General features: G+C 37.1%; 1 protein-coding gene across 2 annotated transcripts in view; it reads left to right on the top strand.

Annotated features, from left to right (window-relative positions):
- Window positions 1-229: 229 nt before the first annotated feature.
- PIK3CB (phosphatidylinositol-4,5-bisphosphate 3-kinase catalytic subunit beta) overlaps window positions 230-17,642 on the top strand; it is a gene marked incomplete at both ends in the record, with an annotated part of 35,771 nt that continues 18,358 nt past the window's right edge. The window contains 11 exons of one of the 2 annotated variants that reach the window (XM_079540003.1): window positions 230-382; window positions 2,903-3,128; window positions 4,670-4,893; window positions 6,960-7,142; window positions 7,399-7,569; window positions 8,469-8,546; window positions 11,431-11,682; window positions 12,305-12,401; window positions 13,300-13,430; window positions 14,017-14,070; window positions 15,861-16,049. In XM_079540003.1, coding sequence (XP_079396129.1) covers window positions 230-382; window positions 2,903-3,128; window positions 4,670-4,893; window positions 6,960-7,142; window positions 7,399-7,569; window positions 8,469-8,546; window positions 11,431-11,682; window positions 12,305-12,401; window positions 13,300-13,430; window positions 14,017-14,070; window positions 15,861-16,049 — 1,758 coding nt within the window. Of the gene's footprint in view, window positions 383-2,902; window positions 3,129-4,669; window positions 4,894-6,959; window positions 7,143-7,398; window positions 7,570-8,468; window positions 8,547-11,430; window positions 11,683-12,304; window positions 12,402-13,299; window positions 13,431-14,016; window positions 14,071-15,860; window positions 16,050-17,642 lie in introns of those variants that run through there. The other variant, XM_079540004.1, reaches the window with a different exon arrangement.

Genomic DNA, 17,642 nt, shown 5'->3' with positions numbered 1-17,642 from the left:
CAGGCAAGTGCTCTTCCTATACTGAATGGAATTAATGAGTAGGACTATGTCTATGTGTTTGCAGTATTGGCATTTGAAACCCCAGACTTGGGAGCTGAACTGCACGAGCAGACTTAAGTAAACTTTCCAAAAGCTTCAAAATGTGTGTCTAATTATAGAAGGTTAAGTATACTGAATTTAATTTTTTTTTCCTAAGGCCATGTGGTTATGATATTGTTGAGATTCCATAATGCCTCCTGCCGTGACAGACAGCCTTGACATCTGGGCAGTGGATTCACAGATTGGTGCTGATGGCTCAATATCCGTGGACTTCCTACTGCCCACTGGAATCTACATCAACTTGGATGTCCCTCGAGATGCCACTATATCTCATATTAAACAGGTAATACCAAGTGGTCAATTAACTTACATTTCAAATGAGTTCTGATTCTGATTTTCATGGGCCTTCTGGCAAATCAAGCAGTGAACCTGGGTAAGCATAAAAAAATTAATGAGAGGTGCATTGATAGCATAGTGACTGGTAGAGATGTATGTGTCTGGGGGTTTTGAATGTTTTTGAGCAGACATTGAGGTATGGAGAAGTAATTTCCCACTGATGGTTGCACTTCAGCAGAGATTAACGTGATTGCTCTGTCAATACTGAGTTGTTGTATCTAAACCTTTTGTTAATGTGTTATTCCTACACTGTGCATTTATTGAAAGTTTTTCTGATTAGTGTGGAAACAGGAGATGCTGTGTCTGATTTGATTGTTAATACAGAAGTTGTATATTGTGTTCCTGCTCCTTTGGTTTGACACCAATGGTGGCCTTATAAGCCACTGCTTAAGTTAGTGGAGAAGTGCCTCGTTGGGACATCGCTTAAAGAGTGAAATCTGTGATTGATTTGCTGTGTGAGGGGTCTTTCTGAAAAATGGGTGTGAAAAATCCTTGTCTGTTTGTTCAGAGGAAACAATTTTCTTTACCAAAGAAGGGCTGTGACCCTTTTGTTTTGTTTCAAACGTTTTTAATTCTTTTGGGATGTGATACTGTGGATTTTATATTTCGAAAGACAGTGTTACAAACAGTTCATCCAGGGAATATTTTGTGTAATTCTAAAGGCATGGAATTAATAAAATCTGGTTTCTAAAATTCCAAGATTTTTTAAATTTAAATTTGAGCAGTGGATTCAATCTGTTCTTGTTTATGGAGTGCTTCAAATGCTTGCCAGGGGGTAATAGCCATTAACAACAGAATCTTTTACGTTCTCTAAGCTTGTGTTCATAATACTGGTAGTATTGTACTTCCGTGCTGATCTGCATGTGATATAACATAGATCTGAAGCTACATAAAGTCTGTGAGTTTGCTGCGCTGTTTTGACTGAAAATGTTTGAAATAAAATAGATAAACAAGGAGCTTATAAAACTGACTGTCAAGACTGAGGGAAAAATTTACTTGCATTCTTATCTGAGCGTGTCACAGCAGAGGGACGCAGGCTGCATTAGTGCTTTATGACCGTTTTCCACTGACCCCTGATTTTATTTGATGAAAGACTTTCCCCGTTTTATCACAGCTACATTTTATAGAATTATTCACCTCTGTAGTTAAAAAAAAAAAAAAAGCGGTAATAGAATGTCTAAGCTATATATATCCCTGAGCTTAAGAGAATAAATGGCAGTGCTGGACAGAGGTGAATCTTTGGAGGACCGGTGTGGTGCCTTCAGCCCATCTTCTGGGCAGTGCAAAGGACAGAATTTGGGTAGTAAAATTATTTGGAAGGGGAAGGAAAGACTTCCAACCTAACCCTTAATGAGTGTGTGTAGCTGTGGCTTTTTAGATCCAGAAGTCATTGCTCTGAAGTAATTTCTCATAGCTCTGAAACGTTCTTTTCCAGGTAAATGTTGACAGTCCGGAGCTAGTGTTAAAAAAGTCCATCTGTCTTTGGCTGATCAGATGTCTTAACGATGCCTTGCTTTTTCACTCTGATTCCACTTAACTTTCTTTTGACAGAACATTCATGACCTCGTGTTTGCATTTGTCTTTCTTTCTTTGAAATGTGTTGTTCATGGAACAATGATTTAATATTATTTTGTAAAGTAAAGCTGAGTTGCAAGTTGTTTGGTCTTCTTTCCTCTCACATGTAATGTAGGCACATCATTCGTAGCCGTTCTTTCTTTGGTACAAATTTCGGTTGTAGGATTTTAAGCCTGTTTTGATCCACGCCTTGCATGGATCTTTGCAGGTAGAAAGTTCAGTGTAATTCCTTGATTAATTACAGTATCACAGAATCATTTAATCATTAATTAATTCCTCAATAGGGCTTTTACCCAACCAGGCCAATTAGCCTGGGGTCCGTTTATTGGAAGGCAGCCTTGGTTGTACAAATCTCAGAAACATACACAGGTGTTTTTGGTCTGGCTGTAGTAGTTCAGTTCAACTTCTTGTTTTTGGAAAATGTGTTTTCCATGCAAGATTTTTGACACTGCATTATTGATCCTACAGTTCCTGTTTCAAATGAAGTTTAAGAAACAAGTGCATAAAATATAAACTTTTAAAATTTAGACAAAGTTGTTCTCACCTTTACATATATATTTATATAAAGACGGTTCTTTTTACCTACAATTTTGATTTCTGCTAAGAATGGGACATAGCTTACCTTGGTGTTAGGTGAGGTATAATCTGCTGTGTAAACATTCAGTACGCTGAAGCTTTGTTGAGTGCTGCATCGGTGACTTGCACATTTCGGTGGCCTGCAAATAACTTACAGATAAATTTACCTGGAGCTTCTACAGACAGCAGGGAATTTGACATGATTTGTGTTACTGTGTGCTTTAACCTCTGGGATGTTTGTGCACATTAGTTGCTGATTGAAAACAGCCACAAGGCAGATACTAAAAACAAATCACTCTTACTGCTTTTTTCCCAGCTGTTATGGAAGCAGGCACACACCTACCCACTCTTCCATCTCCTCATGGAGATTGACTCCTACATGTTCTCATGTGTGAATCAGACGGCTGTACATGAAGAATTAGAAGATGAAACACGGAGACTTTGTGACGTCAGGCCCTTTCTTCCTGTCCTTAAACTAGTGACAAGGAATTGTGATCCAGGAGAAAAGTTGGACTCCAAAATAGGTGTCCTTATAGGCAAAGGTAATTACATTCCCTTTTCTCTGTATTTTTTTTTTGAAAACTTTGTTTTATGGAAGCGGGTCTTATTTGGGCAGGTAATGGGAAAAACAATATTTTTCTTCTCCTTTTGTCTCTGACAGAATTTCTCTTCCTCAGTACTGATGACATTTAAAACAATTTTAAGTACTAAAGATGAACATTTGTAAGTTGATAGATGCTACTCTCTGTGTTGTAGTTCAGCATATAATTACTGTGTTGTATAACTACATCAGGCAAGAGAAAAAGCCTTACCTCATTAGATAAGGGGATTAGATTGGGAAAATAAATCTATAATATTATTGCTAAGTGATGGAACACTTAATCCCTGAAAGTGTTACCACAGGTAGCCTAATAACAAATTGCACAGGCAGAGGAAACTAGGAGTTGTTGTTATGAGTTTGGTATACATGATTTCTGAGGTGGTTAACAGTATGACTCTTGGCTTTGCTCTCCATTGTGACGCTGATTTTCAGCAAACAATGGGAAGCTATTTTTAAGGCTTTCACAGTAACTTGCTCTTGAAGTTATTTCAGCATTTTCATCTTTTAAATCTACTGTGGTTATACAATAAAGATTGACAGGGTCACGTGAGGTCATACCTCTTGTTTTAAAACAATGAACCATTGTTAGCTCTTTTATAGAGACTGCAGGTTTTGTTTTGATTTCAGCAGAGTGCTGTCTGCCCGTTTGTTAAAGCCAACAATGGGAGCAGCCAGCTCACTGCTCAGACATACTCTGACAGGTTCTGAGAGATTCACATTCTTTGATTGAATATTTCTCTTTCTGTGCTTATAAACGTAGTGTTTTGTTCTCAAATGGTATCTGGTGCTTTGTGTAATTTGGACAATGTCCATCAGTTTGGGAGAAATGAAAAAACGTGCCCACCTGCAGATTCTGTGCTTCCTGAACTTCCTTACGGACTGAAGAATCCACATTCTTTGGGGACTCTCTCTGTGTATTCTTTCTATATATGTTTTGGAAAAGGAATTTTATTGGACTCGGATTGGTTGAACTTTCAGTCCTATTAGCTTTATTTGAGTAGAAGGTTTATTTTATTCACAAGGAGATGTCAAGAACAAATGTATCTATTTGCAGATCAACTATCCTTTTTTTGCCTTTTAAACAAAATCAAAAAGATGTCATCTTTAAGGGGGCAGAGCGGGGGAGGCGATGATGTAAAAACACCCTGATGTATGGTTTTTATGCTGCTCTTATGGTGCTGTGTTTGCATTTGCTGTTGTGAGGGGACTTAAAACTTCCCGACTATTTTGAAAGCAGAGTGAGGTTGAATTTTCCATTTAATGTTAAGCAAGGAATTGTTTCTTGCTGTTCAAACACCGAAGGCAGGTTGCATGGGAATTGTGTAAATAACTCTGAAAGTCCACTGATTTACAGGGGGATGTGGAACTTAACTCATGTTTGAGCAATCATTTTGGCTGGAAGATCTGAATAAAATCACTTACAGAACCTTACCTTAGAGATATATAAGTGAGGTATTTTTTTGCTTGCTTGAACTTTTCTAGGTCTCCATGAGTTTGATGCCTTACAAGATCCTGAAGTGAACGACTTTCGAGCTAAGATGCGGAGAATCAGTGAGGAGAAGATTCAGTCCCTTGTGGGTCTTTCCTGGATGGACTGGTTAAAGCACACTTACCCACCAGAACAGGAACCCGTTGTGCCAGAGAACTTCCAAGATAAGCTTTACAGTGGAAATCTTGTAGTGGCTATTCATTTTGATAACTGCCAGGTAGGAATGGATGTTCATCATATTTGATGTACTGTTCTTGATTCTGATCTGAGTTAGAATGAGGTTGACCAAACGAGTGAGTGAAATAGATTAATGTTACCAGGGTCCTTGACTTTTGAAACAAAGTATGGAAGCCAACGAACAGTTGTGAACTCAAGTCAAATTACAGTTGTACTCTTTTCTGCTTTTAAAATTGAAGTGTACGACTCTTATGTTTTGTATTATTTTATTGTTCATTTAAACCTAAAACACACTTCAGACCCTTTTGGTCAGCTACTATTTGTGTGACTTCACTAGGATTTGATTTTAGGCCTGAGAGATGCTGAATGGGGAAGAACCAAATTCAACAGGGTTTTTCTGTTTGTGGTTTGTTTTTGAGAAATAAGTATAAAAAACAAGAGTTAGCTTTCCCTCAACTACACATGCATAGAGACAAATTTAACACTAGCTGAGATTTAAAATTAGCACAGCTTATTTTTAAAAAAGATTTTTTTTTTATGGTAAAATTGCTCTGTTTCTACTTCATTCCTCATTTTTACACTGTGTACTTCTTAATGGTGAGGTGTCAGCATGGGAAGCCTTAGAATCTCAGAAGAATGAAATAATAGACTATATTTGCTGTCCACTTTGACCTCGTTGTTAGACATTGATGTTCTAATGATTAAGCTAATTTTATTTGCAAAGCTGTATTATTTCTATACCATCTTTATTAACACTAAGAAAAAATTATAATCTAAAGTTGTAAAATTATACCTGGCTTTGGAAGCACTAAATGCAGAGATGAATATTGCACTTGGTAACCAGTACCACTGTCTGATGTGGGATACATAGGAGTTTTTACAAAAAGAAACCTCACAACTTTTCCAGTTGTTTACAGCATAGCAGAGGACTTGTAGTTTTTCAGGAACAATGGGAATGTCTGTTTCAGTCAGCTTTTGAGGAAGGCATTGTGTGTAAGTTTGTATTTGATATAAAAGGAATGCAGAAGTTGCTGTTGGTTCAAAATGCATTTGCCTGCCTCTGTAATAGCTTGGGCTCCCAACATTCCAAATATTTCAGATCTTCTGCTACCAGTTCTGACCTTTGAAGCTGTTAACAGTTCAAATTGGAGCCGTTTTTTAGGGCACTAACCCCTGTTCTGGACTACTTGCATTGAGTACTGTAAGACAACTCGGAATTGAGTAGGAAATTGTGGAGACTGCTGCATCCTTCCAGTAGAACACTGCAAGAGTGAGAGGAAGAAATGCTAAAGTATTTGTTGATAAGAGTACATGAGGGATCTGTAAAACCTACCTAAATTGGCTTTGGAGCAAGAGAGAGAAACTAATCACCATTGCTGTGATGTGCACACATGTAAAAATACTATTTTGAATTAAATCAGCCATTGTAGGACACCAGGTTTCTGGGAAGGAAAGGGTTCATTCCTGTGTGCTCACTGTCAGTTATGGTAGGAGAAGCAAGCCTTTGCCGCTCGGAGCGTTCTGAGCAGGGGAAGCTAGAAATATGAAACTCTTTTTGCCTGACTTTGCACAGTTAGATTTTCTTGCTTAGCTTCTTACTTATAAACTTCAACGGAAGTCGAAGTAATGCAAGTCAGACAACACTTGGTTTGTAAATAGCTGCTCTTCGTGTGCTTATGTGTTTGTGTGTGTGTGTGTGTGTGTGCAAAAAAAAACAAACCCCAAAAGCCACCAAAACAAACAAAAGAACAAACAGAACTCGCTGGATCAGCCTTTCCAGATCAACATTGTAGATGCAGGGAGAAGAAAGGTTTCACAAAAGATCTTCTTTTACATTAGGAATAATGACATTCAGTGCACTTAAATCTTTTTTCCCCCTAATTAAAAAAAATTGAACTAACTTCTTTAACTTTTTAAGACAGAAATAAAAATGACAGATACTATGAAAAGATTTGATTAAAATTTTTCTTTCAAAGTGGGGTCCTTCCACGTTGTATGCCATGGGTGTTGCCTGCTATCCCTCTTTTCTTCACTCCCTTCACATCCCCTCAGTCACAGTCTGACTATGAAAAGTGATATCTGGTCTTCCTGTTTGTGTTTTGTTAGGATGTATTTAGTTTTCAAGTGTCTCCTAACATGAATCCCATCAAGTTGAATGAACTGGCAATCCGAAAACGTTTGACTATCCATGGAAAAGAAGATGAGGAAATTGATCCTGCTGACTATGTGCTGCAAGTTAGTGGGAGGCTAGAATATGTTTTTGGTGATCATCCATTAATTCAGTTTCAGGTATGCCAAGCTCTTTGGAGCTCATGGTAATCGTTGCTCTCTGGAGCTTTAGCCAGAATTTCACTTTGTATCATGTGCCATTGCATAGTGAACAAAGTTGAGCAATAATGTTCTTCCTCATGCCTGCTCTGCTCTCCCATTGTAAAATAAGTGTGCGTCATTTCCTTTGTAGCTTTGCAGTATATTCTGATTGCTTTGATTTGAAAGTTTTTGCAGAAATATTGTTAGTTTCTAATTCTTTTCAATGGGCTTTTAGTATATACACAACTGCGTGATGAACAGGACTCTTCCTCAGCTGACTCTAGTTGAGTGTTGCACCATAAAGAAAATGTGTGAGCAGGAAATGATTGCCATAGAAGTTGCCATAAACCGAAAATCATCCAACCTTCCTCTTCCCCTGCCACCAAAAAAAACAAGAGCAACAACTGTAAGTTAATGTGAAGAGTATCTGATATCCAAAAGGAAGAGTGAATTGTGCAATGTAAATCACAGTGTCTGGGATTTCTGCTGTTACTTCTGTTTTCCAGAATAGGTCTCCTGGGTCTCCTCAGAGCCTTCTGTTGCTTGCTAGTTTTACATCAGGAATAGCAGGCCTTACAGCTTCTTGGATGCTTTCCTGTCCTCACCTCCCCCTTGCTCTCTTTTCCCCGATGCCCCAGAAAGATCCACTGTCACACTGTCACTGCTATTGATTTTGCTTCCAACCAGAAGCCAGAAGAGTGGATAATAATCTGTTACCAGCAACTCGAGAACTTACTGCACAGAGCTGTATTCTCCAGCTTCAGCATATGTAGGCTCCACTGGCTTGGACAGTAGTGATCTGTGGTTTCTTGTTTTAGCCCCCTCATATCTTGCATGATGTTTTCACTTCAATGATGGCAACTCTTGCTATCAGATAAGTCTAACTTTTAATGTAGTGCTTCCTTCATTGTTAAACTTAGCATGGCCATATAACACAGTTGTAATTTGTGTATTGTTATTTTAAGGAATGGGGACAGGCTTTGTTCTTTTAATTTGTAGCTATATACTCAGAGCATTAATGCATTTGAAGAGTTATTATTAATTGTCAGCAAGTAGTATGCAATGTATTTTCTTCTCACCCTCTCTCCCCAAAATCTTCAATCCGGTGTTTTTTCTGTCCTTCCCTTGTGAAGCATCCGAGCTGCTCTTGTAGTTATGGGAACCAATTTGTTTTTTAAGATTTCAAATTCATATTTTTTAAAATGTCCCATTTTGTTTGTATTTATGGCTTCTGCTGAACATGTTTAGCTTATAAAGTAATTATGCTGATTAAGAGAAAACTCACATTTTTATTTCCCTTCTCAGAGTGTATGGGACATTTGCAGCCCTTTCAAGATTATTCTATTAAAGGGTAATAAGCTAAATACAGAAGAAAATGCCAAAGTAAGTAATTTTGCGTAGTTTCAGAAGACACTCTGATAATAATTTTAATGCTTTTCTACATTTAGAGAACACAGAATTGTACAGGTTTCAGGTGAGCAAAAGTGTATGCATTATTGCTTAATTGTATCATTAGTATTGCTTAAGATCTTAATTCATTGCTAAAACTGTTGCTGTATTGTCTGAAGTTGGATACGTGCGTTATGGCATGCTCTGTATGTTGGCATGATGCTTGTTGGCCTTTTTTTCAAGTATCTGTAAGTATGGATACAAAATAACCTTATTCAGGCCAAACTTCCCTAAGCATCTGGCAAGCAAAAGTAGATTAAATATTATACGTTTTTAATTGGAACTGAAGATATTTTTCGTAGTCCAGGATAAACTCTGTGGGTTTCTAAGCATGGATTGTGTGCTTCTATACAATCTGTCTTTTATTTTCTAAACATGCTGCACACACAAAAGAAGCTGTAGTATCACTTCCTGTAAAATGCACATGAGTGGGCTACTGCCTGTGTTACAGACCACAAGCTGTTAACACGTGGGGAGTTTTTGCACAGTTACTTTAAGACCTTACAAGACTTGTGAAGACTTGTTGTGAACAACATTGATTTCCTTTATTTTATTTGAGCAGCAGTTAATTAATTAGATCGGAGAGAAATTCAGTTAGCCATTGAAGCTAACTGATGCTTTATTCGTGATAGACATTGCGTTTTTTTTCTTCAAAACTACTGTCATGATGTCCATGTGCATTCAGAATATGTCATTGTACTGCATTGCTAAATGGGCCATGGCTACAGATTTGACATATAAGCAGTGTGGCTTTAGAAATGGATGTCTGCAAAACCAGGCATTCTTCTTTTCTTGATCTGAACTGTTATTCAGCTAGTTGTATTTTCTTCTTAGCTCTACAGTCTGTGGACTCTTACAGTTTTAAAATGGAAGGGGGAAAAGAAGATGGATTCCAGAAGCAACATAGTTACCAGATATTTTTTTAGTACATATGAAAAATGAACTTTTAATTAATTTCAACATGACTCTCCAGAAAAAATAAAATATGTTGATCAGAAGCTTGAGAAACAACAAAAAATGATAATTTTTCAGAATTGGTACCTGTGGAAACTATCTGAGGAGTTTTTAGTATTCTGAATGCATTTTCAGTCTTGAAAACTTAAATTTGCCTTAGTTATTCAGTGTCATGCATTAAATGTAATGTAACCTTTCACAGTTGTGCACGTTTGTCTGCATTGTTTCTCTGTGCTGTTATGGAATTATGTCACTGTAGAGAATGTATTTGTTTCCCATTCATGACTTCTTAGAATGTAATGCTTAATTGGCTGCTGTTGTCCAAGACAGTACTCAGAATACCAAACTAGTATTCAGTTTTGCTGATAGCATCAACAGAATTCCTATGTGCAGTGTTTGTAGGTGGAAACAAAATGTCTGCCAGATGTGAGCTGCAGTTGAGTATTTTTACTTAGAACACCATTGACTTTGTTCAGCTGTTTAACACCCAATTTTCCAAACACGTGACATTTGAAATGGCATTTTGTTTTGCCTTGTTATTTGGCTGTGCCTTTGTTACACACAATTTCAGTAGTAAAAAGGAAACATCAAAACAGAAAGAACAAAATTTAGTATCCAATCCCTTATTTTTATCAGGAATGGAAATCGTAGAATTAGGAGTGGTCAGAGGCAAGCAGTGAGCAGTGCATTCCAGGTGTATCGAAGCTGCTTTGTTATTATCACATTGTACTTGGTCACTTACTGTCTTTCACTACACTTACTTTCTTCCACTAGCTTTTTATTGTATTATAAAATGAAAGAAAAGTCAGGGAAAACTGGGGCCATGCAGAGCTTATAAATCAGATGTCAGGATATCAATAATATTGGAAGCTATGCAAATATGAGTTTATGAACCTGGTTTTAAATGATTCAGACAGACTTTAGAACATTTACAATAGATGACAATCTACAAAGGATTACAATCTATAAGATAGCTCTGAGTCAGCAAAGGAATGTGGTGTAAATTCAATTGATCGTGCAGTAAATCTCCAAATGGATTAGCAAGGACCATCTGATGACTTGTTTCAAATCAGCTGTGAACCAGTTTTAACCACTTCTCTGGTATCAGCCCCAATATTTCCTTTTGGACGAATATAATGCTGCAATCTGTAATTACAGAAACATTTTTAAAAAGCCCTGTAAATGAAAACAGGAATTTTGACTGTGTGTGTGAATATATACACAGATGGTTACATGTAAGTATGTACATGTACATTCATAGTCTGTTTACATCTTAGATTTCCTGAAGTAAGATTTCTTTCCAGCATGCTGTGTTTCATTGATGTTCATGTAGCTGTTCTTACCTCACATGGGCTCATAGTGGTGAAACGTGACAAAAATAGGTGAAAATGAAGTTTATGAATATCATTGGGACTCAAATAAATGCCTTTAAATCGACTGTTTCCTTTCAGTGATTGATTATGTTTGGAAAAAAATTGTTACAATATAGATATGCAAGTTAACTGAGTCAGTTTAACAGTGGGTGTTCCTGTGGTACCTGCATCAAGGAGTGTAACTCACCGCAGGGCGTTCTCCAAGACCTGATACTTGTGTTATGAGTGCAGCCTCTGCATCTATGGCAGGAGGATCTTGCACAGAGTGATCAGATGGGGCATTGTTTGCACACGGTCTGTGGGTGCTGCTGGGCTGCTGGCAGATTTTCTTTGGCGTGGCTTCATTTAATCTGTAGTAAAATATCAAAATTGTTTGTTATCAAGTTAGAAATGTTGATTAAACATATGTATGTTCTGGGTTATATTCTGTGCAGGATTCTGTAGGTTCTGTGGCACGTCTTAATATTTCTTCTCTAATTCCCTTAATGCAGGTTCATGTTAGGGCTGGTATTTTCCACGGTACAGAGCTCCTTTGTAAAACCATTGTAAGCACAGAAATATCTGGGAGAAGTGACCATGCTTGGAATGAAGTACTGGAGTTTGAAATAAATGTCTGTGATCTACCAAGAATGGCAAGACTCTGCTTTGCAGTCTATGCTGTGATGGATAAGATGAAAACTAAAAAGTCAACTAAGTCAATGAATCCCTCCAAATACCAAACCATTAGGAAAGCAGGAAAAGTGGTAATCATAATTTTTTATTCTTTTTTTTTTCCTTCCCTTTTGTACCTCTGAACTATATATAACCTGTTTGGTAATCATTATATAATAATACAGATAATTAGATAATTATAAATTATATTTATTTATAATTATAAACAATAATTAGAAATCTTTTGTTGTCCTCACTTCTGTTTTCAAGAATACAAAATGAAAAATAAAGGTACTGAAAAAGTATACATGTGAAGAATTACACATCCTTGTACACAAGGGTACAAAAAACCCTTTTCCTGCTTCTCAGATGCTGAAAAGACATGAACGTTTTGATTTTAAGCAGGTTGGCAAATGACTACTTAACCAATTGTATTTTAAGATATTAGTTTTGTTCTCATCTCTAGAACTCGAGATGAATTCTGATGGGGAAAAAATGTGAGCATCTGGGCTTGTGTTCAGAGAAATGTCTGTTTTTAGGCTGGCAGAGTGGCTCCTTAGAACTAAGTCCTATTGTCTCAAAGGACCCAGAGCACACATGAACACTATGCTCGTGTTTAATTGCTTTTCTGAAAGAGCGACACTGAGATGAAGAAGCCCCACACTGAAACCCCTGCCATCTTAGTTTCTACATAGAAACTCTTTCTGTTAACAGCACTACCCTGTAGCCTGGGTAAATACCATGGTGTTTGATTACAAAGGACAGCTGAAGAATGGGGAATTCGTACTGCACAGCTGGTCATCATTTCCAGGTAAAGTTTAACTTTCTGTACTTGTATTTGAAATATTTGACATTGAAGAGCAGTATCAAATAGCATATTGGCTACATGCACGTGCAATTTTCTTGTCATAATTTCTTTGCTACATGTACTTTTTTATATGGGAAAAATACATGAGGTCTTACTGTCTTTCATGAAAGTACTGTTAATCTGACAGGAGGACAAATGAGAGCTTGCTTGAAAACAGCATTTCAGTGTTCTGAAAGGGTTATGTTACAGAAAGAAGATCACTTGCAACTAGAGATGCATACTTAAATCTAGTGTTATCTGGTTGGGTTTTTTTAATGCATTTTAGGTTTCATTTGCTTACTTGTGCTATGTTTTAAACTCAGTAGGTGAGCTATGTTGTATGTGACAATGCTGGAGACTGCAAAATGTGTGAGTTAGAATTTTGTTTTTGAGAATTCCTTCCCTGGAACTCAGATTGATCAGTAAAATAGTCTGAAATCTACATGTTACTCTTCAATTAATTATGAGAATTGCAGTATTAATCTGGCTTTAGTGTTGGGGGAAAAAGCTCAACGCTTTTGACTCTTTTTCATGCTGTTTGATATGGAGGCAGTGTATGTGTGGGTTTACAGAGGCTGATGTTACGGGGACTGAAGCTGCATTTAGGGATTTGGCTCAAGGTAGCAGTATCCAGGGTTCCTTTGATGTTACATTTCTTCTGGAAGGAGAAAATCTTTTATTTCTCCTTTTGTGATAATCCAGCATCTGTGAATACAGAATGTCTGCAATGCTTATGCCAGAGAAGCCTGCACTGGAGAGGTGCTGTGCAGACCACTGTCAGTCATTTGGACCGAAAGACAGTGACACAATAAGATTATTATCTTTTTAAATTTAATGTTAATTGTTCTTGCTAACATTTTAGATGAGCTTGAAGAAATGTTAAATCCAATGGGAACTGTCCAGACTAACCCTTACACTGAAAATGCAACAGCTTTGCACATTAGATTTCAAGAATATTCAAAACAGCCTATTAATTACCCTCCCTTTGATAAGGTAAGATGTGACAGAGTGGTCGAGAATGCTTGTATGCAAATGGCTTTTTCTTTGCTTTCAGCTGCTTTTGTCACTGAATTTCCCAACTTTCTGGAGTTGTTTGAACTTGCAGTGTATAATAATGTCAGTGCTCTGCCTTCACAGTCTTCAGATAATCTTTGAAGACGTGCATTTTAAAATACTCTTTGCGTGCTGTCTTGAGAGTCAGCAGCACAATCACTTTCCAATACCAGTGTTCTTTTAAAAAGCTAAACTTCTGTACAGCACTGGAAACCTTCACATTTTGCCTGCCTGTGACTGTAAAGATCTATTACTACTTTGTACAAATGTGTTACAATGTTTTTCAGAATGCTTATCTCCTCTATGAGCTAAATTTTTTTTCAAGACTCTTTGTAGTGTATAAAAGTGGACTGGGAAGTCAGTGCAGTAAACTCTGGTTATTTGTTCCATAGAAGCACACGTGATTCCTCGTATCAATATGATAGTGTTGTAATTATTTAAAAGATGGTAAAATTTACTTATCTTTGATTATTTCAATGGCAGATTTGTATTTAAATCTGAGCTGTTTTAAAATGTCTTTTTGCAGATACTTGAAAAGGCAGCTGAGATTGCAAGAAGCAGTGATAATGCTGCGATGGCGGTAAGCGACTGCTAAAGGCAGCACTTGAACATTGCTTTGGGGGGTATTTTCTTCTAATCTTCTGCATCAATCCAACAGAAAATAATTCAACTACTTGAATAACTATAATTCTGTGGGCTTTATTTGCTTGCATAATCCACTTTGTTGCACTGCATTAAACACACTCTCGTTCATTCTTTTTCAATATACTTCAGACTTCCGAAAGAACACCTTGGTTGTTTTTTGTCAAATAACTCAACTGCTATGCAGACTCTTTATGGATTTGGAACATAACAGAGCTGAGGTTTCCATTAGAGCTGGAAAGCATTCTTAGGGTGCATAAAATATTGGGAAACTGCTCAGTTGGATTAAGTATGACAATTTGCCTGATGGTTGAATGCTTCCAAAGAAGTACTCTGATAAATGATCTTTAGTCTATTAAAAATATTGCTTACATACGGGTATTACTTGCTCTTCTTCAGAATTCACATAGCTCTAACTTGACAAACTTCAATCACCAAAATCTGAAGGTGTTTTCTTTGTATCATTTTTTTACTTTTGGGAAAAAAGTCATTGTAAGCATGCAGAAGGTTCTAATTTAAGAAGGTGAAGCACTGGGACTTAGCAGCAGTAAGAACTGCATTGTGTGTAAGAATACAGCAGTTAGTTGAAAAAAGGTCAGTGAATACATAATGTGATTGGGAAAAGTGAAAGCTCACTACTGCAATTGGTATAAACTATCTGGTGTATAAACAATTGGAAATCTCAAGTAGCAGAATGCCACTTTATTGTGAAGACTGGTTTTTTGTTTGTTTTGATACAGAAACATAATGTTTACATAGTTTTACTACTAAGCCTTTGAGTTCAACTAATTATTTTAAGTCTATTCACATCCAAGGAATTTCTACTTGCAACAAAATACTTAAAACGCTTCAGCACCGAATTGACGCTCATCCTCTCCAGGGGGAGCTGAACAGGTTGTGTGTATATCAGGTGTAGTTTTGTTAGCTAGAAATCCTATGCAGAATACCATACTTTAATGGTATTTTTTTTTCTGTTATCAGTCCTAGTTGACTTTTACTACAATTTCTTCTCAGCTTTACTTTGATTTTTTTCATTTTCCAGTAATGTAAAGACCATTTGGCCAAGCTCTTAAAATTATGCTGAAACTTCCATTGGCTTTTCATGGAATTCTGTTGTTGCTGATATCATCACTTTAATTTCCACCCTTTCAGTCTCAAGTATGGCTCAGGAAAGGAAGATTTAACTTGCAAAGATGCTTTCATGCAGACTGATGTACAGAACCAGTACTTACATCAGTGTTTCAGAGAGTTAGAACAGCACGTTGTCTGAAAGAGACACGTCTGGAAGAGAAGACAGAAGTCTTTCTTTGCGTGCTTAGCAAATATAGTTACCTTTGGTTATTGTTGGAAAAGTGACTTTTGGCCTTTACTTAAAATATATAGATAGATAGATAGATACAGGTGTTACAGATATATAGCATTTACTCATTTGAAAAACAAAAAGAAAAATATATGCATCCTAGCAAGTGTTTTCCATGTTGGATTGGAATACAGAAATATTGCCACCTAGTGTCCTTAATTCTGAAGTTATTTTTCAGGAACTTGTGTGCGCTGAGTTTTGAATGACTGCTGGGTGCAGTTCTTAGAACAGGTTTGGCCATCTGAAGGAAAGGCTTCACTGTCATTCCCTTCTATCTCATGTTCTTCTTGGTACAGCATTTCCAGTACTTGAGCTAAAATCTGAGAATCCTACTGAATATACCAAAATGTACTTCTATCATTTTCTAGGGTCGAGGCGGTAAAAAATTTTACATCGTGCTAAAAGAAATAATGGAAAGAGATCCTTTGTCTCAGCTCTGTGAAAATGAAATGGATCTCATCTGGACTCTGCGATACGACTGCCGTGAAAATTTTCCACAATCGTTGCCAAAGCTGCTGCTCTCCTTAAAATGGAACAAACTTGAAGATGTTGCTCAGGTAAGACAGAAGGGAAAGATGGTGTAGAAAATGTCCGTGTCCCAGGGGAGGTAATTAAACCTCACTGAAGCAGACATTCTTTGTTTATTTATTTGAGAGGGACAGCACTCGCTCATGGTAGGAAATGCCTCTTCTCATCATATAGAGTTGGATCAAATATTTGTAGTGATTGCATGCCTGCTTCACAGGGTGGTTAATAGTAACATAACGTATCACTGTCTGTGTATGGGAGGTTTTTTGTCTGATGGTGTACACAGCAGGTTGGGAGGAACAAGAAAAATTTCATCTGGTGTGAACACTGACAGTACTCTAATGCAGAAGCCAGCACTGTGTTGTACAGTTAGATGTGTATGTCCTGCATATGTTTTTGTCAGGTTGGAATGCAAATTTATTTTGTCTGTGCCATGAGCACTGCAGTAACAAAGTACAGCACCCAGACAGTCATCACTCCCTTGTTCTTTTTCACATCCAGTCTCTTTCTTGTTCTTTATTAATTCCATTATATGCTTCTGAATTAATTGTTCACTTTTAAAAGTTGTCTGGAAATATGAGTTGTAGACATGGAAGCATTTATTGTTTAGTCATTAAAATATGTGAAGAAAAAGGCATTCTGATCACATGCTGGGGGCTTTAGAATACAGCCTCATTATTGAAAAAGTTGTTTGGAATATGGATATTTTTGACAGCTCAAAAAATCCCTTAAATTTGAGTATATAAAAAAGAAGGTATAAGGCAATTTATTTAAGCTTGTGGTTGAAAATACATAATAATCCTGGTTATTATTGTGTTATTTTGGAAAAGGAATACAGTGTTTGCTTATGCATAGATGGTATTGTGGTTTATATTTGAAAGCTGTTGTTGGCAGCAAGAACAGCCTATCTGTAAAGTGAGATGTTATCCCTAAGCATGCTCAGTGTTTCTGTAGTACTTAGACATGTAAGCATTCCAACGGGCTTCACCTCAGCTGAGGTGCAGCAATCTCATGGAAACATAAGAATTCCAAAACAGGCAGGACTCATACTTTGCCTCTTATTGAAATCATACAGTGCTGGCTGTGTGTTGCAGTAGCTGTTCTACTACAACACAATGTGTGCCTCAGTAGCAGAAGTGCTTTGCAGTGAGAGTCTGAGAGCCAGAGCAAAAAGTAACAGTTAAAGTAAATAAATAAATAATGGCTGTTGACATGAAAAATGAACTGAATAGCTATGTTCTGATTTACTGTGGCTCAAATACAGTAAAATCTCTTAGAAATTGAATATTATATTTGATTGTAAACCATCTATATTAATTCATGGTGTTTTGCGCAATGGATGAAAGCAGCTTTCCTGTATTATTTACCACATCGATTTCGTCCTAACTCTGGTTGTGTTGTAGCATTTTAGTAGTGGAATGCAGTGAACGAATTCCCAAGGTATTTGTCCTTACTGTCACCCTGCAGTGCAGTGTGGTGGCAGGACTTGTTGGCAGGACTCACAGACAGTATTTATTCTCAGAATAGAAATCGGTCACTGTTAAAAAATAAAATAATATCCGAGCACTGTCACTCGAGTGGAACAGTTTAAGTGAGGGCAACCTCTCTGTTGTCTAAGCAGA

Source organism: Tetrao urogallus (genome assembly GCF_951394365.1).
Source record: "Tetrao urogallus genome assembly, chromosome: 9".
Taxonomy (NCBI): Eukaryota; Metazoa; Chordata; class Aves; order Galliformes; family Phasianidae; genus Tetrao; species Tetrao urogallus.
The sequence above is the reverse complement of the archived record's forward strand: the minus strand, read 5'-3'. Positions and strand labels throughout refer to the sequence as shown.